At 37.7% G+C, this 21,253-nt stretch overlaps 3 protein-coding genes across 8 annotated transcripts in view; 2 read left to right on the top strand and 1 right to left on the bottom strand.

Moving 5' to 3' along the window:
* The first annotated feature begins 1,482 nt into the window (after positions 1 to 1,482).
* Positions 1,483 to 4,561, top strand: LOC141363013 (parathyroid hormone 4-like). Of its 2 annotated transcripts, XM_073865449.1 has the most exons (3): positions 1,483 to 1,817; positions 1,896 to 1,995; positions 2,302 to 4,561. In XM_073865449.1, the coding sequence occupies exons 2-3, from the start codon at positions 1,907 to 1,909 to the stop codon at positions 2,555 to 2,557; spliced, it is 345 nt and encodes a 114-aa protein (XP_073721550.1). In that variant the 5' UTR covers positions 1,483 to 1,817; positions 1,896 to 1,906; the 3' UTR covers positions 2,558 to 4,561. The 2 variants fall into 2 exon arrangements, with proteins under 2 accessions (XP_073721550.1, XP_073721549.1); XM_073865448.1 differs by having other exon boundaries at positions 1,483 to 1,995.
* LOC129453258 (C->U-editing enzyme APOBEC-2) overlaps positions 4,387 to 21,253 on the bottom strand; it is a 33,182-nt gene continuing 16,315 nt past the window's right edge. The window contains exons 2-5 of one of the 3 annotated variants that reach the window (XM_055217405.2): positions 8,782 to 8,907; positions 8,400 to 8,634; positions 5,376 to 5,908; positions 4,387 to 4,743 (exon numbers count right to left, since the gene is read on the bottom strand). In XM_055217405.2, the coding sequence (XP_055073380.2) occupies positions 5,380 to 5,908; positions 8,400 to 8,634; positions 8,782 to 8,907 (890 nt within the window). In that variant the 3' untranslated portion in view covers positions 4,387 to 4,743; positions 5,376 to 5,379. Of the gene's footprint in view, positions 4,744 to 5,375; positions 5,909 to 8,399; positions 8,635 to 8,781; positions 8,908 to 21,253 lie in introns of those variants that run through there. The other 2 variants (XM_055217407.2, XM_055217406.2) reach the window with 2 other exon arrangements.
* LOC141363007 (ETS-related transcription factor Elf-3-like) lies at positions 12,900 to 15,642 on the top strand. 3 transcript variants are annotated; one of them, XM_073865437.1, is made up of 9 exons: positions 12,900 to 13,046; positions 13,171 to 13,335; positions 13,623 to 13,853; positions 13,938 to 14,060; positions 14,145 to 14,255; positions 14,342 to 14,428; positions 14,517 to 14,627; positions 14,713 to 14,908; positions 14,991 to 15,642. In XM_073865437.1, the coding sequence occupies exons 2-9, from the start codon at positions 13,182 to 13,184 to the stop codon at positions 15,094 to 15,096; spliced, it is 1,119 nt and encodes a 372-aa protein (XP_073721538.1). In that variant the 5' UTR covers positions 12,900 to 13,046; positions 13,171 to 13,181; the 3' UTR covers positions 15,097 to 15,642. The 3 variants fall into 3 exon arrangements, with proteins under 3 accessions (XP_073721538.1, XP_073721536.1, XP_073721537.1); XM_073865435.1 differs by having other exon boundaries at positions 12,901 to 13,046; positions 13,620 to 13,853; XM_073865436.1 differs by having other exon boundaries at positions 12,911 to 13,046; positions 13,175 to 13,335; positions 13,620 to 13,853.

The following is a 21,253-nucleotide window of genomic DNA, read 5'->3' as shown; positions in this document are numbered from 1 at the left end:
GTAGTAAAATCATGGTAATCAATACACCAAGAAACCATGAAACCATGGTTACTACACTTTTACCACAAAAAAAAAACATGATTCATTTTCGTAAAAAAAAAATTCGTAACTTCAGAGCCTCTAATCTAGGCATACGTGCCTTTTTTACGGACACTCCTGTTCAGGATTTCGGATGTCACATTTGTCGACTGCATACTTCATTGTGGTTCTCACATTTTCGTTAAAAACATTATAAAAAAAATAATTGTTTGTTATTTTAAGAGTAATGATAAAAAATATTTACTATTTGGTTTTCACTATTCTTTATTTACTATTTTTTCATCTAGTATGGCAAATTTTTATTCATAAATGTAGTACAAGTCTGTATGTGCCGTCTTTTGAATGTCTTCTGATTTTTTGTTGTTCTTTAATTTTTTTGAGTTTCTGTCTTTGATGCCTGTTTTCCTGTAATGATGTTTATATGTTCTCTAATATTAAAAAAAAAAAACATAAAATTAACATTTATCTATTTTAGACATACAAATTTCATTCTTACTATGAAATGTAACGATTGCTTTTCTGAAATAAAACCTGGAATAACCTGAAATCCTGACCACACTGTAAAAAATGACTTTTTTACTTAGTATATTTGTCTTGTTTTCAGTAAAACTATCTAAAAATTCTTAAATTAACATGTATTTTCTTGATGAGCAAAATGACCTAGGAAAATAAGTCTAGTTTTTACACCAAAAATATCAAATTTAAGTGATTTTGCATAAAACAAGCAAAAAAATCTACCAATGATTTTTTCTTGAATTTAGTGTTTAAGAAAAATGTTCAAGATTTTTTTGCTTACCCCATTGGCAGACTTTTTGCTTATTTAATGAACAAAATCACTTAAATTTGATATTTTTGGTCTAAAAACTAGACTTATTTCTTGGGTGGTTTTGCTCATCAAGAAAAAGCATCTTAATTCAAGAATTTTTAGATATTTTTACTGAAAACAAGACAAAAATATTTAGAAGTTTTTTTGCTTAAAATCATTTTTTGCAGTGCAGGACATGTCTGGGAAAAATGGCATGTATGGTCACTCTACTCTTATCAGTTTGTGCTTTCGTTATGTAGAAATAAACTTTCCTGAAAAGTTGTTTTGAAACTACACAGAATTAAATGACAAAGGCGTCAGTTTTGTCTGAGTTGTCCCTTTGAAAGTGATTAGTCATCATCTGGTTAGTTGGCAGTTGCTAGTCAGAGATGTTTGTGTGTTCAGGAATGAGCTGGGAAACATGCACATCCCCCTCAGAGCTGCATTTCTCACCTACAGAAACCACATCCAAGATGTGTTACTACGACGATGGGAAACCTTAGAGATGATGCTGTATTCATGTGGAATCATCTCACATTGTTTCTAATGAAAAGAGATTTGAACTGCATTTCAAAAGCTTTTAATGGACAACAAATAAAAGTTGCCTTGAATGCATGCTTCATATTTTTAACCTTCCTTCTTAAAATGTAATATGAAAAGTCTTTATTTCAGATGAAAACACAGTCTGCTGATATTCTCAGTTAATTTATCATTTCTGGTTTGAGTTAAAAGTCCTCAAAACGGTGAGCCGTTGTCCTGTGAATGACAAATCAACACCCAAACATCCATACGTTCATGATGAATTTGATGAAGGATATTTGTGTGATAATTGGGAGTGCAGTATGACGAGATCTGACTGTGAGGTCACTTCCTGTGTTTGAAATACTGGGCGTCTATATAAACCCATAAGAAGTGACTGACCGTCATTTAAGATCTGCAGACATCAAGAGAACAGACAGCTGAGAGAGACAACGTAAGTACTTCACAAACACATCATTAATCTCATGAAGTTTAGTGTTTATAAAGTTTATGTTTTCCTTCCTCTTCTCAGTGTGTTTTGGGATGATGTTGAAGGGTCAACGGTCTCAGCAGCGTCTCGCTGTCATCTTACTTATGGTGGTGACGATCGTTCAGTGTCAAGATGGTGAAAGGTAAAAGAAAATATGAATATAATCTGATATGAAGTCAGGTGGTGTAGCGCTTTAAGATAAAGATGAGTTATTGGAAAGAAAGTTATTATTTAGGGTTATGAGCCACATGAACAAATTAACTCATTTGTGTTTATTACGTGTTGTAAATTATCAACATTTAATGTTAATCTTGCATGACTACCAAAGTGTCTTACAGTGCATTACAATGTTTATTTCCTTTGAGATTAAACCCCTGTGCTATTGTGCTGCTAACGCAATGCCTGACAGCTGTATGTATATTAATATTGAGTTTATTGTTGTTTACAGCAGACGGGCGGTCACAGAGCATCAGTTGATGCATGATCGTGGTCGCTCTATTCAGAGTCTGAAGAGACTGATCTGGCTGTCCAGTGCAATCGAGGGACTTCACACCGCCCAGACCCGCACACTGACTGCTGGTGACCCAGAAACCCGCCCGGGTCACTTCCTCACTCAGCCTGGCCACAGGAGGACACTGGAGACGCTGCTGAACGACATGTACAGACCTCACCTCACCGCTGTGCTCGGAGACAGAGAAAAATAACATCTGATGTCCCAGATAAACAGACTCTTGCCTGTTTGATGTCCCGGATAATCAGACTCTCATCCATCTGATGTCTTGGACAATCAGACTCTCATCTGTCTGATGTTTTGGAGAATCAGACTATCACCAACCTGAAGTCCCGGACAATCAGACTCTTCTGTCTGATGTCATGGACAATCAGACTCATTCATCTGATGTCCCAGATTATCCGACTCTTATCCATCTGATGTCCCAGATTATCAGACTTCCACCTGTCTGATGTCCCAAATGATCAGAATCTCATCTGTCTGATGTCATGGACAATCAGACTCATCCATCTGATGTCCCAGATTATCCAACTCTTATCCATCTGATGTCACAGATTATCAGACTCCCACCTGTCTGATGTCCCGGATGATCAAACTCTCAACCGTTTGATGTTTTACACAGTCAGACTCTCATCTCTCTGATGTCTTGGAGAATCAGACTCTCAACCGTTTGATGTTTTAGACAGTCTGACTCTCATCTCTCTGATGTCCCAGATTATCAGACTCCCACCTCACTGATGTCCCAAATTATCAGACTCTCATCCGTCTGATGTCTCAGATTATCAGAATTCCACCCGTCAGATGTCCCAGATTATAAGACTCCCACCTGTCTGATGTCCCGGATGATCAGACTCTCAACCATTTGATATTTTAGACAGTCAGACTCTCATCTCTCTGATGTCTTGGAGAATCAGACTCATCCACCTGATGTCCCGGACAATCAGACTGGTCCATCTGATGTTCCAGATTATCAGATTCCCACCTCTCTTATGTCCCAAATTATCAGACTCTCATCCGTCTGATGTCACGGACAATCAGACTCATCCAACTGATGTCTCCGATTTCCACCCGTCAGATGTCCTAAATTATTAGACTCCCACCTGTCTGATGTCCCGAATGGTCAGACTCTCAACTGTTTGAAGTCTTAGACAGTCAGACTCTCATCTCTCTGATGTCTTGGAGAATCAGACTCTCATCCATCTGATGTCCCAGATTATCAATTCCCACCTCTCTGATGTCCCAAATTATCAGACTCTCATCTGTCTGATGTCACAGACAATCAGACTCATCCATCTGATGTCTCAGATTTCCACCTGTCAGATGTCCCAGATTATCAGACTCCCACCTGTCTAATGTCCCAAATTATCAGACTTTAATCCGTCTGATGTCACAGACAATCATACTCATCCATCTGATGTCTCAGATTATCAGACTTCCACCCGTTAGATGTCCCAAATGATCAGACTCCCACCCGTCTAATGTCCCAGGCAATCAGACTCATCCCTCTGGGGTCGCAGATTATCAGACTCTCATCTGTCTGATGTCATGGACAACCACAATCTCATCCATCTGAAGTCCCGGACAATTAAACTCATCCATCTGGTGTTACAGTTATCAGATTCTGATCTTGTGACTGAACTAAACTAGATTATAATAATCAGGTTTGTTGTCTGATCTTTATTCACACACAAACTGATTAAATCCCTGTAATTCAGTGTATTGTTGGTAGTTATTAGTGAAATATATTGTTGCTTGTAATCGTGTTGCTCATTGTGAACAGGATTGAATCACACATTCTTTATATTTCTGCCTCTATATTTGTTTTAAAGTTGATTACACTGCTGCTGTTTATTGTAGATTTATTTGCTATATATGTGAGTGATTAAAAAGCTTTAAAGTAAACTCCCTTACAGATTAAACTGATGTCATTCATGTTGTGATGTTGTGAATATTAGATTTGACTGATTGTCGCAGAAGTTGTTTATAAAAAAAAAAAAAAGAAAAAACCAAAATTTTTTCATATTATTTTTATTTTGTGTGTCTAATAGTTCATAACAGCTGTAACAGTAAAGTTTATTATATTTGAATTATAATAAAAATTGTATAATTCTGACCAGCATGAACATAAAAAAGATCTATAAAATGAGTATTAAGTCCAACACAGGTTCAGAATATAAAACAGGATGAAATATGAAAAGTGACGCACCAAAGAAAAGTGTACAGATCGTATGAAAGACAATCAATCAATAGTAAACATTTAAAAGTGTAGAAATTACACACACGCATACACACACACATACACACAAACACACACATACTCTCTCTCTCTCTCTCTTCACTTTTGGGAAAGCCTACGCCAGCTATCATCACTGCGTCATCCTGCAAAAGAAACATTGAAACTTTAATGCAGAAGATGAGAAATAATGTTTGTTTTCAATGATCAGAAACTCACGACTCAGAAACTTCAGTCAGTTTGTTTAGGAGCCAAAGAGCCGAGTCATGAAATAATCTGGATTTGACATCGGATACACAGACAGACAGACAGGCAGACAGACAGGCAGACAGACAGACAGACAGTGTGTCCCATATAGCTTTATTTGGCTTCATAGTGCATTTCTGATCTGACGTGGATGTCTCAAATTGTGGGTAGTTGCATTTTGACAACAGTTTACAACAATATTCCTTCATACATAAGACAATCCCAGAATGCATTAGAGGATCCACCCAAGATGGCAGACAGTGTTGAAGGTATATAAGTATATAATTTACTCAGAAATGGTTTCAAATCACATTTGTGCATGTGACTTCATTTGAGTCAGATTACTACGTTTGAAGACATCCAGCTTCATGGACTTTATCCAGGATAACATATCTAGTGTTCATGTCTTACACTTCAACAGTCAAAAGAGTAAGCCGACACAATGATCTAAAAACATCTCAAAGACCTTTAGCAGCATTGAGAAGAAGACAAATGTGTTAATCTAGCGCTTCTGTCTTTGTTCATCTCTTACCCCCTCACAGCAGAATGTCAGCCAGTTTCTCCTGATAATACTCATAGTTTTCCTGGCAGTCCTCCCACGGCGTGAACGGCTGATCGTCGTTCTCCACGAACGTATCCCAGGTGTAGTTGAAATCCAACGGCTTCATCATGCGAAGTTTGCAGCCGGCGGCCACCAGCGCGTTTAGCCCCGCCTGGATCTCTGGCTCCTCCCACTCGAAGAGTCGAGCGGAGAAGATGGAAAGACGGACGTTTTTCCGAGACTTGAGGATCTCCGCCAGTTTCGCAGCGCAGGCGGCGCACGGGCTGGACGACATGTACCAGGTGATGTTGTACTTGAGGGCGGGGTCACAGTCGGGCAGGATCTGCTGAAAAAACGCGTCCTCTGCGTGAGCCCCTGCATGCTCGTCCTCTATGTAGCCTCTTAGGAGGCCGTCGGCCCCGGGCCCGAGATCCACCAGATAACACAGGAAGGTTTTATTCCGACCTGATGAGTATTCAACGTTCTTAAACTGGAACTTGAAGAAAAATGGATCGATGCGATTCCTGAAGACACATGAAAGATGTTAGCAATAGTCCTAAATCTCCTCAGTAACATTTCATTTCATGATTTAGATGGTGAATATATAACAAAGAAATGGTTTAAACTTCTGATAATGAATGATGTTTTTGAACAATCCAATGAATAAAATACTTTTGGCTTTGTCTCTTTATCAATCTCACGGGTAAATAACATAAATACGAAAAAGGATAATGGCCAAGCTAAAATAAAACCATCTAGCGATTAAAGTCATTATATTGCAAGATTTAACAAGTAATATTTAGAGAATAAAGTCAACAGGGTTCCCACAACTTAGTTAACTTCAAATTCAAGGACCTTTCATAGACTTTCGAGGTGCAATACCTTCAAAATCAAGGACTAAATGTGGGGACACATTTCAAGTGAGAGCAAGTTTACATCGTGTTACCTTTTAAGATACATTGTTACAGTTTCCTTTCGAGGGAACTCGCGCTGCATCACTGCGGTGACACTTTGGGGACGCCTCCAGGGGTAAGTGTGTCTGAATGTGTATATCAAATTCAACCAATGATGAGGCTTAACAACAAAGACACGGTGACGCGGGAGTCAGGAAGTATATCACTATCTGAAATATTGCCAAAGACGGCGTTACAGGGACGGAGGAAGTATGACAAGAGAGAAGCAGCGTCTCGTTCCCTTCTCAGTGAACAACAGTTACATACGTAACCCGAGACGTTTTCATGTGTCAAACACAGCTATGCAAAAAAGCATTTTGGTATGAATCAACATTCGCATACAGAAGATATAAACATTTAAAGTGAACAGTCTAGAATTTTTATGATATTATCCTACACTACACAGAGAATAATATGGATTTTTTCCAGAAAACTTCTTGCATAAAATAGATTCAAGCACTTTCAATGACCTGTATCTATGTATGTATATTTTTAAAAACTTCCCAGGGCATTGAAAGCCAAAATATTTTGAGAATAAAGTCATAATATTATGAAAATAAAGTCAAAATATTCCGAAAATAAAGTAAAAATATTCCAAAAATAATGTAAAAATATTCCGAAAATAAAGTCAAAATATTTCGAAAAATAAGCTGAAATAACTAGATTAAAGTCGTAATATTTTGAAAATAACGTCAAGTTAATAGTTTGACATTAATTTATTTAATTAATTTTTTCATTAACATGTTTGTAGTGATGTGAACAAACAGGTCTACAAAGCAGATACCAAATAACATACCTGCCTTATTAATAAAACAATATGAAAAATAATATTTTTTTATTTTAACTTGGCCCTTTTTCTCCTTGGTACATGAAAGATCATTTGCATTTTAAAGGACACACCCAAAAACAGCACATTTTTTCTCACACCAACAAAGTGTCAATTGTAACATGTTATAATAAATTATTTATATGGTATTTTAAGATAAAACTTCACATATGTACTCTGGGGACATAAAATATTTATTTGACATCTTAAAAAAGTCTTATGTCCCCTTTAAACACATACTGATATGCACGTTAAATAAAAACATCTGTCAAATGTATCAATGCAATGTAAATATAGCAACTGCTTAAAGATAGGTGGACACATTTCTACCGTCTCAAGCCAAATCTAACATGCTTACATCTAAATCTATTCACTTTAGAAAATAAAAACTTTATCATGGTACAAATTTGACGGGTGTATAGCAGCTAAAATAAGTTTTGAGAGTAAACACAGATTCATAAGTGAAGTTTTCTTCAGTGGTCAGTGTGTGGTTATCTTTAACACCTCCTCCTCCTCCTCCATTAGTGAACAGATGGAATGACTATGCGTGTTATAAATAGCATCAGGCCGGAGCAGAAATATATTCATAGATTTTGACCCATATACACCGCTGTATTGTGTGTTTGCTGCCAGATTAATCTGCACCTGCTGTTAGATGATCCAGCATGAATTATAACTCAATGTGTTCACATTATTCAATTAATCATTACTGGACCACGTGCGCACATGAACAAAATATATTCATTCCTCTTATATACAGTATCTCCACTGGAATGTCTCAAGAAGGAACTCATCTGACAGTGCATTTTATCTGTTTGGGACTGAACCCGTGACCTTTTGAGCTGCTAATGCAATGCTCAACCAACTGAACGCGATACGTCAATGAAACATGATAAGAACTCATCTTAAGCCTCCTTAAACAACATCACAATGTTCTTCTAGTTACAACTTTTCTAAAAAAAACAAGAACCATTTGAGGATTTGTAGATGAATAAAGATCTCAGATGTTCTTCTTGAAGAAGAAGAGAAAGAACGCTAAAGTCTTTAAAGGTTCTTCTGTGACATCAGACTGAGATTCCTGTTTGGTTTGATTTGAAAAGCTTTAGAAGAGAGACATCACAGATGATCAGTGTTGACCTTCAGAGGTTCAGCTCTGTGTGTGTTTTCATTCGGTTCAAGATCTCATTTGTGTGGTTTGTAGTGAATCATTAAGTTGAGATGTTTCTTCAGACTCACCCGGTGATGATCTCAAAGGGCGGCAGCTCCATAGGTTCTGGTTTCTCAGCGTTCTCTCCATTGCTGGCGGCTGCGGTCGCTCCGTTCTCCTGCGTCTCCTCCGTCTCGCTCACCTCAGATTTCTCTCCAGCTTTAGGAGTTTTCTCATCTTTTTTCACCTCCGGCTCAGCTCTTTCTTTCCTCCTGGCTGAGAAGCGAGAGCCGGTGCTGCTCTTTCTGTCGGCCATCGTAGAGACTGAACACACGCACAAACACACACTAAAGTATTTATAACAGCACAGGAGTGAGTGTGTGTTTGTGTGTGTTTGTGTGTGTAGGGGGGTCTAGCAGCTGTTGGTATCTTCTATAAAAAGACCGGATGACAGATTGAAGGAAATCTTACAAGAGGTTACCCATGAGAAGATCATCAGTCTAAGGTGTTTCTCCTGAAGCTTTTTTACTGATGTATTTTTCTTAGGAGAAAGATCTAAGAAGAAGGAGACCTTAGTATGGCTCCATGTTTTCAGATCTGTGAAACAAACAGATGCAAATGACATCAATGAGATGATCTGTAGAAACCAGACACAATGAAACACAACTATAATGTTGAAGGTGCTGTAAAATATAAAACTTATTTATACACTGTCAAAAATAAAGGTACGAAGCTGTTACTGGGGCAGTACCCTTTAGAAAAGGTGTACCTTTATTTCTGAGAGCATAGATGAATAATAATGAGCCTCAAACATGATTGTGTCTTCCTCTTTATGTAAACCTTGTCCATGCAAACAGACCAAATGTGACGTTCAGTCGAGATGTACACCCCAACATTAAATCACACATTAATTACAATGTTGTTACTATGTTAAAAACAAAGTTGTGACTGTTGAGTTAGCGGAGCGCTATACGCTAGTTGTTGCTATATGCTAGTTAGCGCTGTATGCTAGTTAATGATATATGCTAGCGTTTAAGCCCGATTTATAGTCGTGCGTAAGTTCTACACCGCAGCTACAGCGTAGGCTATCCGTTGCCTGTAAGGTTGTGACAATTAATTGGGCAAATGTGCGTTTTCTCAATGAATGAATTTGAATGAATTACGGTGAAATGCAGCCACATCCCAAAGCCAGGGGGCGCTCTCGCTTAGAAACACTATTTGTGCCACAGAAGAAGTAGCATTACTAACACTATTCCAGGAAATATCTAGAGGCATATTTATATCGCTGTTCTTCAGATTGTTTCAGGTATTTTCATGATAATAAAGAATATTTTAAATGATTGTGTTTGAGTGTTGCTTTTTTAAATGCACGTTATAAACGAGTCAAACTCGTAGTGATTTTAGATTGATAAGGACTTCCTACTGATCACAGAGCTGTAGTACATGCACAAGCTGTGCATGAAACACTGAATCGTAGACTTACGATTCAGAATCGATTTTAGACAGGTCTTTTTAATGGTAGCGTGATGCATCGATGCACATCCCTAGTAGCCTGTGTGTAGCTCTGCTTAGGCTGACGTGCACCTCGCAACATTTTTAACAGCGTGTCAGTTCTACGCGGACCGCAAGCGCTGTGAATGGTCCACCAGAACCCCTCCCGTCAGGTAAAAAAACTGCGTCATAGGTATTTCTGTTTGCGACGGAAAGTTGAGGAGTGATTTAACTCAAACTGCAACAAAAGTCGCTGTTTATTTACTTCCATCATTGCTGGTCTTCTCAAATCATACACAACAAGTTGCTGTTTCTTCTTTGTTTGTGGGTTAACTTGCCAAGTTTCTTCTTCTTTGACAGTCGCGCTGTTACTGTGGTTACACGCGTGGATACTGCCTACCAGCGGTTTGCGCATGTGTTTGCACGTCGACGCAGACAACAGTGCACAAGAATAAATGAAAACCGACGCGGAACATACGCTGTCGCGGCTACGCCGTATGACCTACGCACAACTATAACCAGCCCTTTAGTCTGAAGTTCTACTATTGACGTTACGTTTTGCAGGTCCATACTGAAAAAACACAAACTTATCACTCAGAAACGTCCATTAACAATCTCCAAATAATTAATTATTCCTTACATAAGATCTGTTTACACACACACAGAGCTACTGAAGGAGAAACAGCCAATCAGAGCAGAGCTCAACATTATTATTCATGACCCTTTCAAATAAGGTAATAATAGATCATTTCATTCTAAAAGTTTAAAAATGGACATGTAAATCTGTCTCTGGATCATTTTTTGCACTATATAAAGTCACAAACCTTCTGTGTAGATATCAGACAACAATTTAATGCATTCTTTGGCACCTTTAAAGCATCTTGTGAAGTATTGCAGCTCTTATGTGGTCCAACTTATAGTATTACATGTCACCATACAGTAGTTTTTTTATTAAAACATGCTGCTGAATGAGTACTTCACATTGGTTCAAACCTTTTTTTTGATTGGTTGTTCAGTGCTTGTACCATAGGTGTCCACACGGTGGCGGCAGTGTTGAGCTTTACTGAGTCTGTTTAGACATCGCATATAAACCCCAACACAGGGACTTTACTGTCATTCACTTATTAATACATCACTGTGTGTGTGTGTGTGTGTGTGTGTGTGTGTGTGTGTGTGTGTGTGTGTGTGTGTGTGTGTGTATGTGTGTGTGTGTGTGCGCTCTGTCAAACTGACCTTCATGCATTACTAGATGTAGTCAATATATAACAATATAGACCCCAAGCACTGAGTAACACACACAGAGACACACACACACACACACACACACACACACACACACACACACATTAACATGATGTTTGGAATTTCCCAATTACCTCTATTGTTCTGACATTATGATAATTATTCATTCCAACCCTAACAAACCCTTTTCCTGACACTGAAATGTCATTTGTGATGTAGCTGTTATTATAAACATCTATTGTTCAGACATAAAGTAAATAATAGTGACTGCAGACTAAAACTAAAACCAACCCACTAACTAATAACTTATTGTGCTTTGATTGAGTTTTAGTGATGTCATCATCGCACATACACTGAAATATGCACACACACAGACACACACAGACACACACACACACACACACACACACACACACAGACACACACACACACACACACACACACACACAGAGAAAGAGACACACACAGACACACACACACACACACACACACACACAGACACACACACACACACAGACACACACACAGACAGAGAAAGAGACACAGACACACTTTAGTGATGAAATAACTTCACATTCTCACGTTTATTAAGTCTTCAATCAACATGACAAAAGAGAGTGAGAGTGAAAGACAGATAGAGAGAGAGAGAGAGAAAGGGGGCCCTAATCTTGTATTGTACCTTTATTTGACCTATCACGTGCCTCCTTAAGTGTTAATTTGTATACTACAAATGTTTATATTTCAGTCTATTTTATATTTTTATTTGCAGTAAAATTTAATTCCACCTAGAGAGAGAAAAAAAACCTTTATTAACAATTTAATCAATCTCTCTTCAAAAACATAACACATTTAACAAACTACAACATAACCACTGAAATCACAACACAAAACAATTCACCATCACATACTACACGCAAAGCACCATAACTGCACCACATCAATTCAAAAGTAGAAAATATCTTCTATAATTTTATCAAATCTAAAGTCCATCAAAACTCTAGACTTTACCAAAAACTGAAAACATGCATTGACATCACCCCCAAAACCAACAGTTGACACATAAAACCATTCACCCGACAATACTTGAAACCCAAAATATAACTCAATACAAAAGCTTTCATTAAACCTGGCCAACAACTCTTTCATCAACAAAAGTTCTAGAAAGAACGAAAAAGAGAGCGAGATAGAGAGAGAGATATGAGGTGACACTCATGGAAATTAATCTTCAATCAAACCTGTTCATTTACATTCCAAGACATCTTTCCCTCATAATTCATCTGTGTGATGTTGACAACTAATGGAAAATCTGCTCCAGTTATGGAACAAGAGTGAATTCTGGAGAAAATAAAACGTCACGGACCAAACCTCATAAAACAACGACTTAATCATTACTATAGACCAGCACAGATATGTAAGAATACACTTAAAAACTAATCCTGTGACTATCAAAACACTTAAGACTCATCCACAACAATAGATGCATGTGTCAACTAACACCACACAAACGTTAACCCGTCTGTGTGCGCAAGATACAAAGCAAACATTGAAACGCCAGCTTGTCTTGCAGCAAAGCGAAACCTGTTATAATGTGACACACACACACAATATTGACTTAAGACTCAAGACATGACGTGTGTGTGTGTTTGTGAATTCATTCTTATTTATCTTTAAAGTGTGTTTTCTTCATAACCTGCCATGTCATGTTTCAAGTTCATGTTACAAGATTTGCAAAGCCGTTCTTTGGAAAAACGTAAGGAGGAGAGCGATAAAGACAGATTCGCTGGAATTCCCCCTCCCACCCGGCACATTCACCTGGTCACACCTCTTTCAGTGTCTCACCTGACCACGCCCATCATCTCTACAGGTATAAACATACTCAACAGTGGGTGGATCTGCAAAACTTCACCACAATCTGAGCAACCATCACTGAGATTAAACACGTCTGGATTATACATCAATAATATTTTACCTGACAGCTGAACAGCTTGAGATCACTGCAGCAGGTAAACAATATGATTATATTATAGTATTTATTAAGTAAAAAAAACAAAAATTATGTTTGTTATATAATTATAAACAAGAATCATTGATGAAGCATAAAACGTTTTTTTTTTGCATTTTGTTAAGACAGAAATCTAATGGCGTCGAGTGAACTCTGTCGAATTCTCAACAACGCGAATGCCAACCTGTACCCATCCGAGCCACAGCCCAACCTGTTGAGCATGACGATGCCCGCCGTCAGACCACCACAACTCTCTGAAATCATCTTCAACAATAACAGCAACACAATGGGTAAGAGCTCATCATCTCAGATCCTTGATGGTTCCCATCGCCCGAGTGTCTAGACGCACCAAAAATCTCTCATCCCTGCAGTTTGTGACTCTTGAAATCATTAACTCAGATAATGTTTAACTTGGCCTGCACAGAAACGCTTTCGTTTCGATCTTTAGCAGTGTTGACACTGTGATCAAACATTATGTGGTGTGAACGCAAACATGCACAACAAAAGCTCGGCAAACCTGAACCTGTAGTCTTGTAGGTTAACAATACTAAGTTTCTTTGAACCTGTTCTCCAGCAGGTCCCTGGCACCAGGTGAATCCTCAGTCGTGGAGCAGGCAGAACGTCCTGGAGTGGATCGGATATCACGTGGAGGAGAGCAGGTTTGACGCCAGTCTGTTGAATATGTCCTGCTGTGAGATGGATGGAGCCACACTGTGTGCCATCTCCAGAGAATCCATGACCAATCTGTTTGGGGCCGTGTTTGGAGAAAAACTCTACCACAGTCTAGAGAACCTAAAAGCGAGATATGGTGAGCAGGAGGATTCAATTGTAATCTTTAATTTGATGATTTCCTTCACTTGAACGCATTAAAAACCTTAATGTGTATCTACAGATCTGTCTGACAACTCGGTGCTGAGTGAATCTGAATTCGATCTACTAGACACTCTTCTGTTTCCGTTCATGAGCGAGCCCGGTCTCGGATCACTCTTGGAGACGGTGGTGGTTCAACCCACGGGTAAGAAACAGTTTTTGACTACAAAACCAGCAATGTCTGTACCTCACGGTCTTAACCTCACATTTAAATGCTGTATTTCTGCAGACAGATCCGATGCCGACTACGGTTACTTCAGTGAGTACAGAAACCATCTGACTCCAGAGAGCGACCACGGTTACGACTCTCTATCTGAAAGTCTACAGAGCTCCCACAATGGTACGAAACAAACAAGTAACTCCAAATGGTTTTCTCTTCAAATGTCACAGAATAAAAGTCCTAAAGTTACTGCTTTTTCCCTGCAGGGAGTTTGATGAACCCAAGCTCACCCGAGTGCAGTGGAAGCGATTCTGATCCCGAATACTCCGAGAAGCCTTCCTTCATCAGCACCAGTAAGTTTCCCCAGTACACGGTAACAGTAATTGGTTTGCCGCCCATCTAAACTCATCTAACGTGTCTGTATGATGTGTTTTTCAACAGAGATCTCCGTGAAACAAGAACCAACAGAAGTCAAGAAGAGAGGTAGAGGACGACCCCCGAAACAAAGCCGAGGATTCGATCACTTCATCGAGTCCAAAAAAAGCAAACACGGTAAGTGAAGTACCCGAGCGCAGTCCATCAAGTAGATGATCGAGTAAACCATCTGTACTCAACCGTTCGCTGTCTCGTATTTCAGCTCCGAGAGGAACTCACCTGTGGGAGTTTATCCGAGACATCCTCATGCACCCGGAGCAGAACCAGGGTCTGATGAAATGGGAAGACCGTAGGGACGGCGTCTTTAAGTTCCTAAAGTCTGAAGCGGTGGCTCAGCTCTGGGGTCAGAAGAAGAAGAACAGCAGTATGACGTACGAGAAGCTCAGCAGGGCCATGAGGTAAGAAACGCTGCTCTGAGATCAGTCAGTGCTTTATCACAGCAAACTCAGCAGGATAATCAAAATCCTCTTTTTTCTGCAGATATTACTATAAGAGAGACATTCTGGAGAGAGTTGACGGCCGAAGACTCGTCTACAAGTTTGGTAAAAACTCCACCGGTTGGAGGATAGAGGAGACTGGATACTGAAGTGGGCCTGAAGATAAAGGGTCACATTGAAACGTAGAGACTTTGGACTCTTGATAATAAGGAACTTCAGGTTCCTCTCTTTAAAAAAACAAACTCTTTCCAGAAGGAAAGGTTGCAGAGAAACTGTAAGCCAGTGTTTTGGCTAATGTAGGTTTTATGAACCATTTAAAGTGCGGTGTTGCTCAAGTAGATGAGCTCAAGTTATGATGACACGCGGGCGTGGCTTTGATCAGATTATATACACCCAAGCATATTATGACTCTTTATGTAAACACAAAGTCTTATGTATAAATGTAAAGTTATTCAAATAGCTGAACAAAAGTGGAATAACAGAAGGATGTTTTGGGGATATGAAGTATCTTCTGATATATGTATTCCACTGTAAGAGCTTTATATCGTTTTTAAATACAATCAAGTGCAAATCAAAAGCTCGATATGTTTGTGATTTAAGTCACTGAATAACGTGTATGAGGTTTTCTCTCAGATACTTTATTGTTGTTGTTTTTTGTAAAACGCTTTTCTATAATAAAAGTTATGCTTAAAAGACTAATAGTTGCATTTTGATTATTCCTACCAGCTATTTATCTACACGACAAATGAATATATGTACCTGTATATGTATCACTGTAAAAATAGTTTTTTACTTAAACATGTAACTTAATTTGTTTAGGCGTTACCAATTGAAGTACTTTTTATCTAACTTTGACTTAGTGTAGTTGAATTTTTTGATTAAACCTTATCTCTTATTTGTGCCTCACCCTTCTGAACTATGTCCCATTCCCGACCTTATTTCAACATTGATAGACTTTTATTATCAGATATAACTATCCTAAGTGACGCACTTTAAAGTTAAATAGATGAAACGATCGTTCGATACGGTTTGATGTTTTCTCTACATTGCACAACTGTCAAGTTCAATTTGGGCATTATTACGAACCGCAGTTAATAGTTTGAATAAAAAACGTGTTTGCGCATCTTTCTGTTAAATAAATGTCACTTGACGTGAGATAACGTTTTGAATTGTGACATAAGTAAACACATAATATTTTAGTAAAGAGATACCTCCAGGCGTTTACTACGGGGAAAGATCTGAGCCAACGACTGCGGCGGCTTTTTTTAGTTCATCCCGAGTTCAGATGCAACAATCGCATGTTTCATACAAGCTTCTCATTTGCATTTTATTACAGAAGTGACTGTTGTGTAGAGGCACATCATTCAAATACGACACACAATGACATTTGAATTTTAAAGCCACATGCAAAATGACACAGTCACCAACTTCATCAGTCCTCTTGTGTTTGTTTCAACATCATTTAATACCTGTGAGATCTGCAGAAAACCCTCGGAAAGTTTTCACGAACTACCCTGAAATTATGGTCACCTGAGAAATGTAATCCATCAAACACTTATCTGATTTCACAATCACCGCTTACTAAAAGTTTCACTCGGAGATAATTCACGTTTCGAGTGTAAGAAATAAAAGCGTATGTCTGAAATAAACGGATTGTTGGCAAACGTGAATCTAACTGTCATTGTTTGTGTGTAATAGTTTCGTTTGGCAACAATGCAGAAAGTATGCACACAGTAAACATCAGGTGTATTGTGATAATGTCCATCTATCATGTGACTAACAGACATACGTGCGCGCGTGTTTTCACGACTATTGTACACTCCTAACATAAGAATGATTCAGGTCAAGAATGTTTTCGGATGTATGGGATGGGTGACCTGAATGTGGGCCATGTTTTTCTCTCCTGAGATGAACTTACAGTCTGTCTACAAGGTTAATAGGCCGTAACAATGACTGGTAAATCCACCAAGCGTTTATCAGCAGAAGGTCATAAGCTCTTAGAAACAGTGACTGATAAACTTCTGCATTCACAATGCTGCTACTGAGATCTAAAGCAGGCCGAACTCACTATCACTTCATAGTTAGCTGATTTTGATAGTTATCAAATCATGTTATTTTTTCTTAAAATTAAAAGTAAGGACTTAATCACAGTAAAACCTCTTTACTCCTGCTTACATGCAAGTTTTATTTTCTGATTATTCACTAATGTTTTGGGTTAACCCCAATGCACAGCACAAATAATGAACTTGCATACTAGACACTTGTTTTAACTTATTTACGTTAAAGTCCCACTGTGATGAAAATTCAATTCAATTCAAATCCATGGGCGAATTCATCATTTAACACCACTGCTATTTAACAGATAGATGTGAAAAATTTTTGTATTTAAATTCGGTTAGTGAAGCACTGTCATCACAAACACACGGGAGCAGACCTGAATAAATGTGTTGAGCTGTGACACTGGCACGGTTAAGCGGTAATTAAAAAAATGACGCGGTAATACTAACCGTTGGACATTTTTTGTGGTTAACCATTAAACCGGTAATCATTACATCTTTAGTGCAGTTCATCTTTAGTGCAGGTTTGTGTGAAACCGAACTTAGTATGTGTCTGATACTGCCGATTGTAGCATCTATCTACATATATATCTATGGTCCGAGTTGTGCGATTGAGAAGAGGTGGACACTAATTTGCATATTCATAAATCGGAAAATACTAAATGAGGCAAGGGTGTAGCTGTTTAAAAGCATGAAGAAATATCTGTGACAGGTCAAACTTTTATATGCTATTATGATTCTCAAAGATGATAAAATGATTGACTGCAGGGATACTTAATGATAAACACATTCCTATGGACGTATTTCGTTTTTGCTTTATTTCTTAAAGGTGCTCTAAGCGAATTCATGCGTTTTAGACCATAAAACATTTTTGTTACATACAGCAGACATCTCCTCACTATCTGCTTGCTGCCTGTCCGCTGATCAAACTGTAAAAAACCGCGATCTCTGTAGACAGCTCAGGCTTTACAAACTGCAATAAAAACACAGTGGCCAAACCTAGCACCACGAAACAAAACAAAGTGTTCCAGCCAATAAACAACAAAATGGATTTTTGGGGGTTGGGCGTGTTCATGAAAGCACGGAAGGTAGGGGGAGGGGAGGAGTTAGCTACGCTCCGTTTGTTTGAAAACAGTTCAAAGATCAACAAAAAGTGACGTCACACAGATTCACTGAGAGCGCCTTTAAAGGGGACATTTAAAATGCAAATGAGCTGATCTCTGCACTAAATGTCAGTGCCGTAGTTGGATAGTGCAGATTAAGGGGCGGTGTTATTATAATAAGATCCCCTTATGACATCACAAGGGGAGCTAAATTTCAATGAGCTATTTTTTACATGCTTGAAGAGAATGGTTTACCAAAACTAAGTTACTGGGTTGATCTTTATCACATTTTCTAGGTTGATAGAAGCACTGGGGACCCAATTATAGCACTTAAACATGAAGTCAGATTTTCATGATATGGCCCCTTTAATAAGAAATAAAGACAAAAAATGTCTCTGTAAGAGTTTTATACGCTGCTGTCGCGTAACTTGCATTATTTGCGCTGATTCTGTATAAAGACAGACTGCTGACAGCAAGATGTTGACAAGAGTTTAGGGAAAACTTACTACGAATTTGAACTAACAAAAACACATGCAGACTTTAGTTAGTGCCCTATAGATGCGATTAAAGTGTTTACTTAAATGACATTTTAAGGCGATTATACTTGCTATGATTATTCACATTATTTTGATGGCAGTATTGTGTATACATGAGATGAAGTGTAATTGCAATATTTCCAAAATCTCACTGTAATTTCATTATGAGGGTGCATGTAAACATGGTCACTGTTTTGTTGTAAATGCAAGCGTGTGTGTGTTATAGTGTTTGTGTATAGAGCTTTAGAGAAGAGTACAGACTGTTTTCTTTACTCGATGGTGTTTTGGTAAAGCTCATGTCCCATCATGTTTGTTTAAAACATCAAATTCCAACAGAACTCTCTGGAAAACATCTGATGATAAAGATCAGGATTCACAACTCAACAGCTTTATTTATAGCAACTAAACTGAAAGTAACAAATATTAATATCACTGAAACATGACACTGAGTTGTACACCAATGCATTAACATTTTTAATGGAAAAAATGTTGTTTTTGGTGTTAGAATATTCAAATAAATTGAATATATAATGATTTATTTATATAGGACCTCTCTAATTAACAAAGTATAATTAACTCAACAAACATAGTAATGAAGCGTCATGATTGATGATGCTTTTGGATGTCTCAGTTTATATATACATGACAGGTAAATAAATACATAGATATCTGTCTCATTCATCATCACAGTCCCACCAGATCAGACCGAGAATCTGACAAATACAACAATAGCAAAACTGGGTCGGCCATATTATCATGAGAAATTCGACATTATCAGACCTTTCACTGGATTATTCAGGTTATTAAAAATAATTTCGGTCCTAAACTTAAAGGCAGGTGCATTTTAATCATGTTTCTGTTTTCTTAAATATAATAAATAAATTATTTTTTTAAATAAAGTAAAAGTTAACATTTCTGTTATAATAACTGTACAGTATGAGGGTGTTGTACTTAAGGTTTGTCAGCTGGCTCCGCCCACATCCTGTCTCTCCCATAATGATTTCATCAAACTGATTTGCATAATTCTGCAGGGATTTCCCCCCTCATTCCCCGTAAAATTCCAAGTAAAAAACATGTCGATCCCACAAAGAGAGAGAGCGGAGTGAAAGTATTATGTAAAGGTAAAGTTTAGATCAGTGGTTTAATGTTTATAATAATATGTTAATCATTTCAGATATTCAGTCACATATTCAGTATTGATTCAGTTAAAAACACTGAAATATGTGATACAGAACCCACTGGTGAATTATTTATTAATCAAATTGTTTAAAAACAGAAACTCTGTCTCTTAATTCACACATTTACATGCATACTTTTCTCCTGATCAGATCACAGATCAATTGGCATCTGATCGAGCTCTATCGTATTGATTAAGTTGTTTACGTGAAGGCTTTTTATTAATATTAAATATTTCAATCTTTTACTGCAATAGCAATGCATAAAGGATTAAATTGAATAATTACAATAAATATACATGAGAATTATTTATCAAAGCTCTTAAGCTAGAAGTATAGTCCTGTTTTTACACATACACGAGGGTCTGTGTACAGTGGAGGAAATTTCGTCATCAGAATAGTACGCATGCACTGTATGCACACCAGCAGAATTTTGTAACTGCGCATACTTTGCATGTGCGTACAGGATGATGTAGTATGAAGATTCATTCCATTGTGTCACAATGTGCATGTGTCGAACATCTTTGTCAAGTCAAATAAACTATGATTTGCAAGGCTGTGCGTGTACGATCACGTTCACGTAAAAAAAAAACAGATGATACTTTGAGCTTTAAACATACAATCACCATAATCACAATTATTTATTAGACAAATAACCATCTTTGGCACATGAATCAAAATATTCAACAATATTCAAAATTCAGCACAATTATGTGCATAATATCTAGTTTATTATATCGCCCATCTCTATTAGAAATTGAAGATCACGTAGAGTGCCTTGCATTCTGGGATATAGTGTCTTAAATACTATGCTTTATTCTAAACTGCACTTGACATCTATTGCACACAAATGCTAATTTAGCACATTATATAGTACAGATTAGGGATGCGTAATGAATAATCGCGATTAATAATCACGATTAAATCGCAAATAAAAGGTTTTGTTTACATCATATATGTGTGAATAATTATGTATATATAAATATGCATACTTGCATGTATAATTTTAAGAGAAATAATATAAATATAAATATATATTATATAAATGATACATAAATATACAAATAAAAACATTTCTTAAATATATACATGCATGTGTGTGCATTTATCTATACTAGGGATGCACTATATATCGGCCAACATATCGTTATCGGACAATAACTGCTTATTTTTAATATTATCGGTTATCGGTCTGATAGCAAAATTATGCCGATAAATGAAAGCCGATAAATGATGGATTATTTTGGTTTGTTGAACCACTTCACTTGCTCATTGCTGGCCATGTGGAGTTTTGATTGGTGCTTTCTGTGACATAGCACGAAGATGACACGTGTTGCGGGCTTAAGAAGAGTATGCTAGTCTAGCGCAAAGACAAGATTTCTACGGTCTGGGAGTTTTTCATTGTGAAATTAATATGAATATTTATCGGCCTATA

Source organism: Misgurnus anguillicaudatus, unplaced genomic scaffold, assembly GCF_027580225.2.
Source record: "Misgurnus anguillicaudatus unplaced genomic scaffold, ASM2758022v2 HiC_scaffold_31, whole genome shotgun sequence".
Lineage (NCBI taxonomy): Eukaryota > Metazoa > Chordata > Actinopteri > Cypriniformes > Cobitidae > Misgurnus > Misgurnus anguillicaudatus.
This window is presented reverse-complemented; position numbering and strand designations above follow the sequence as displayed.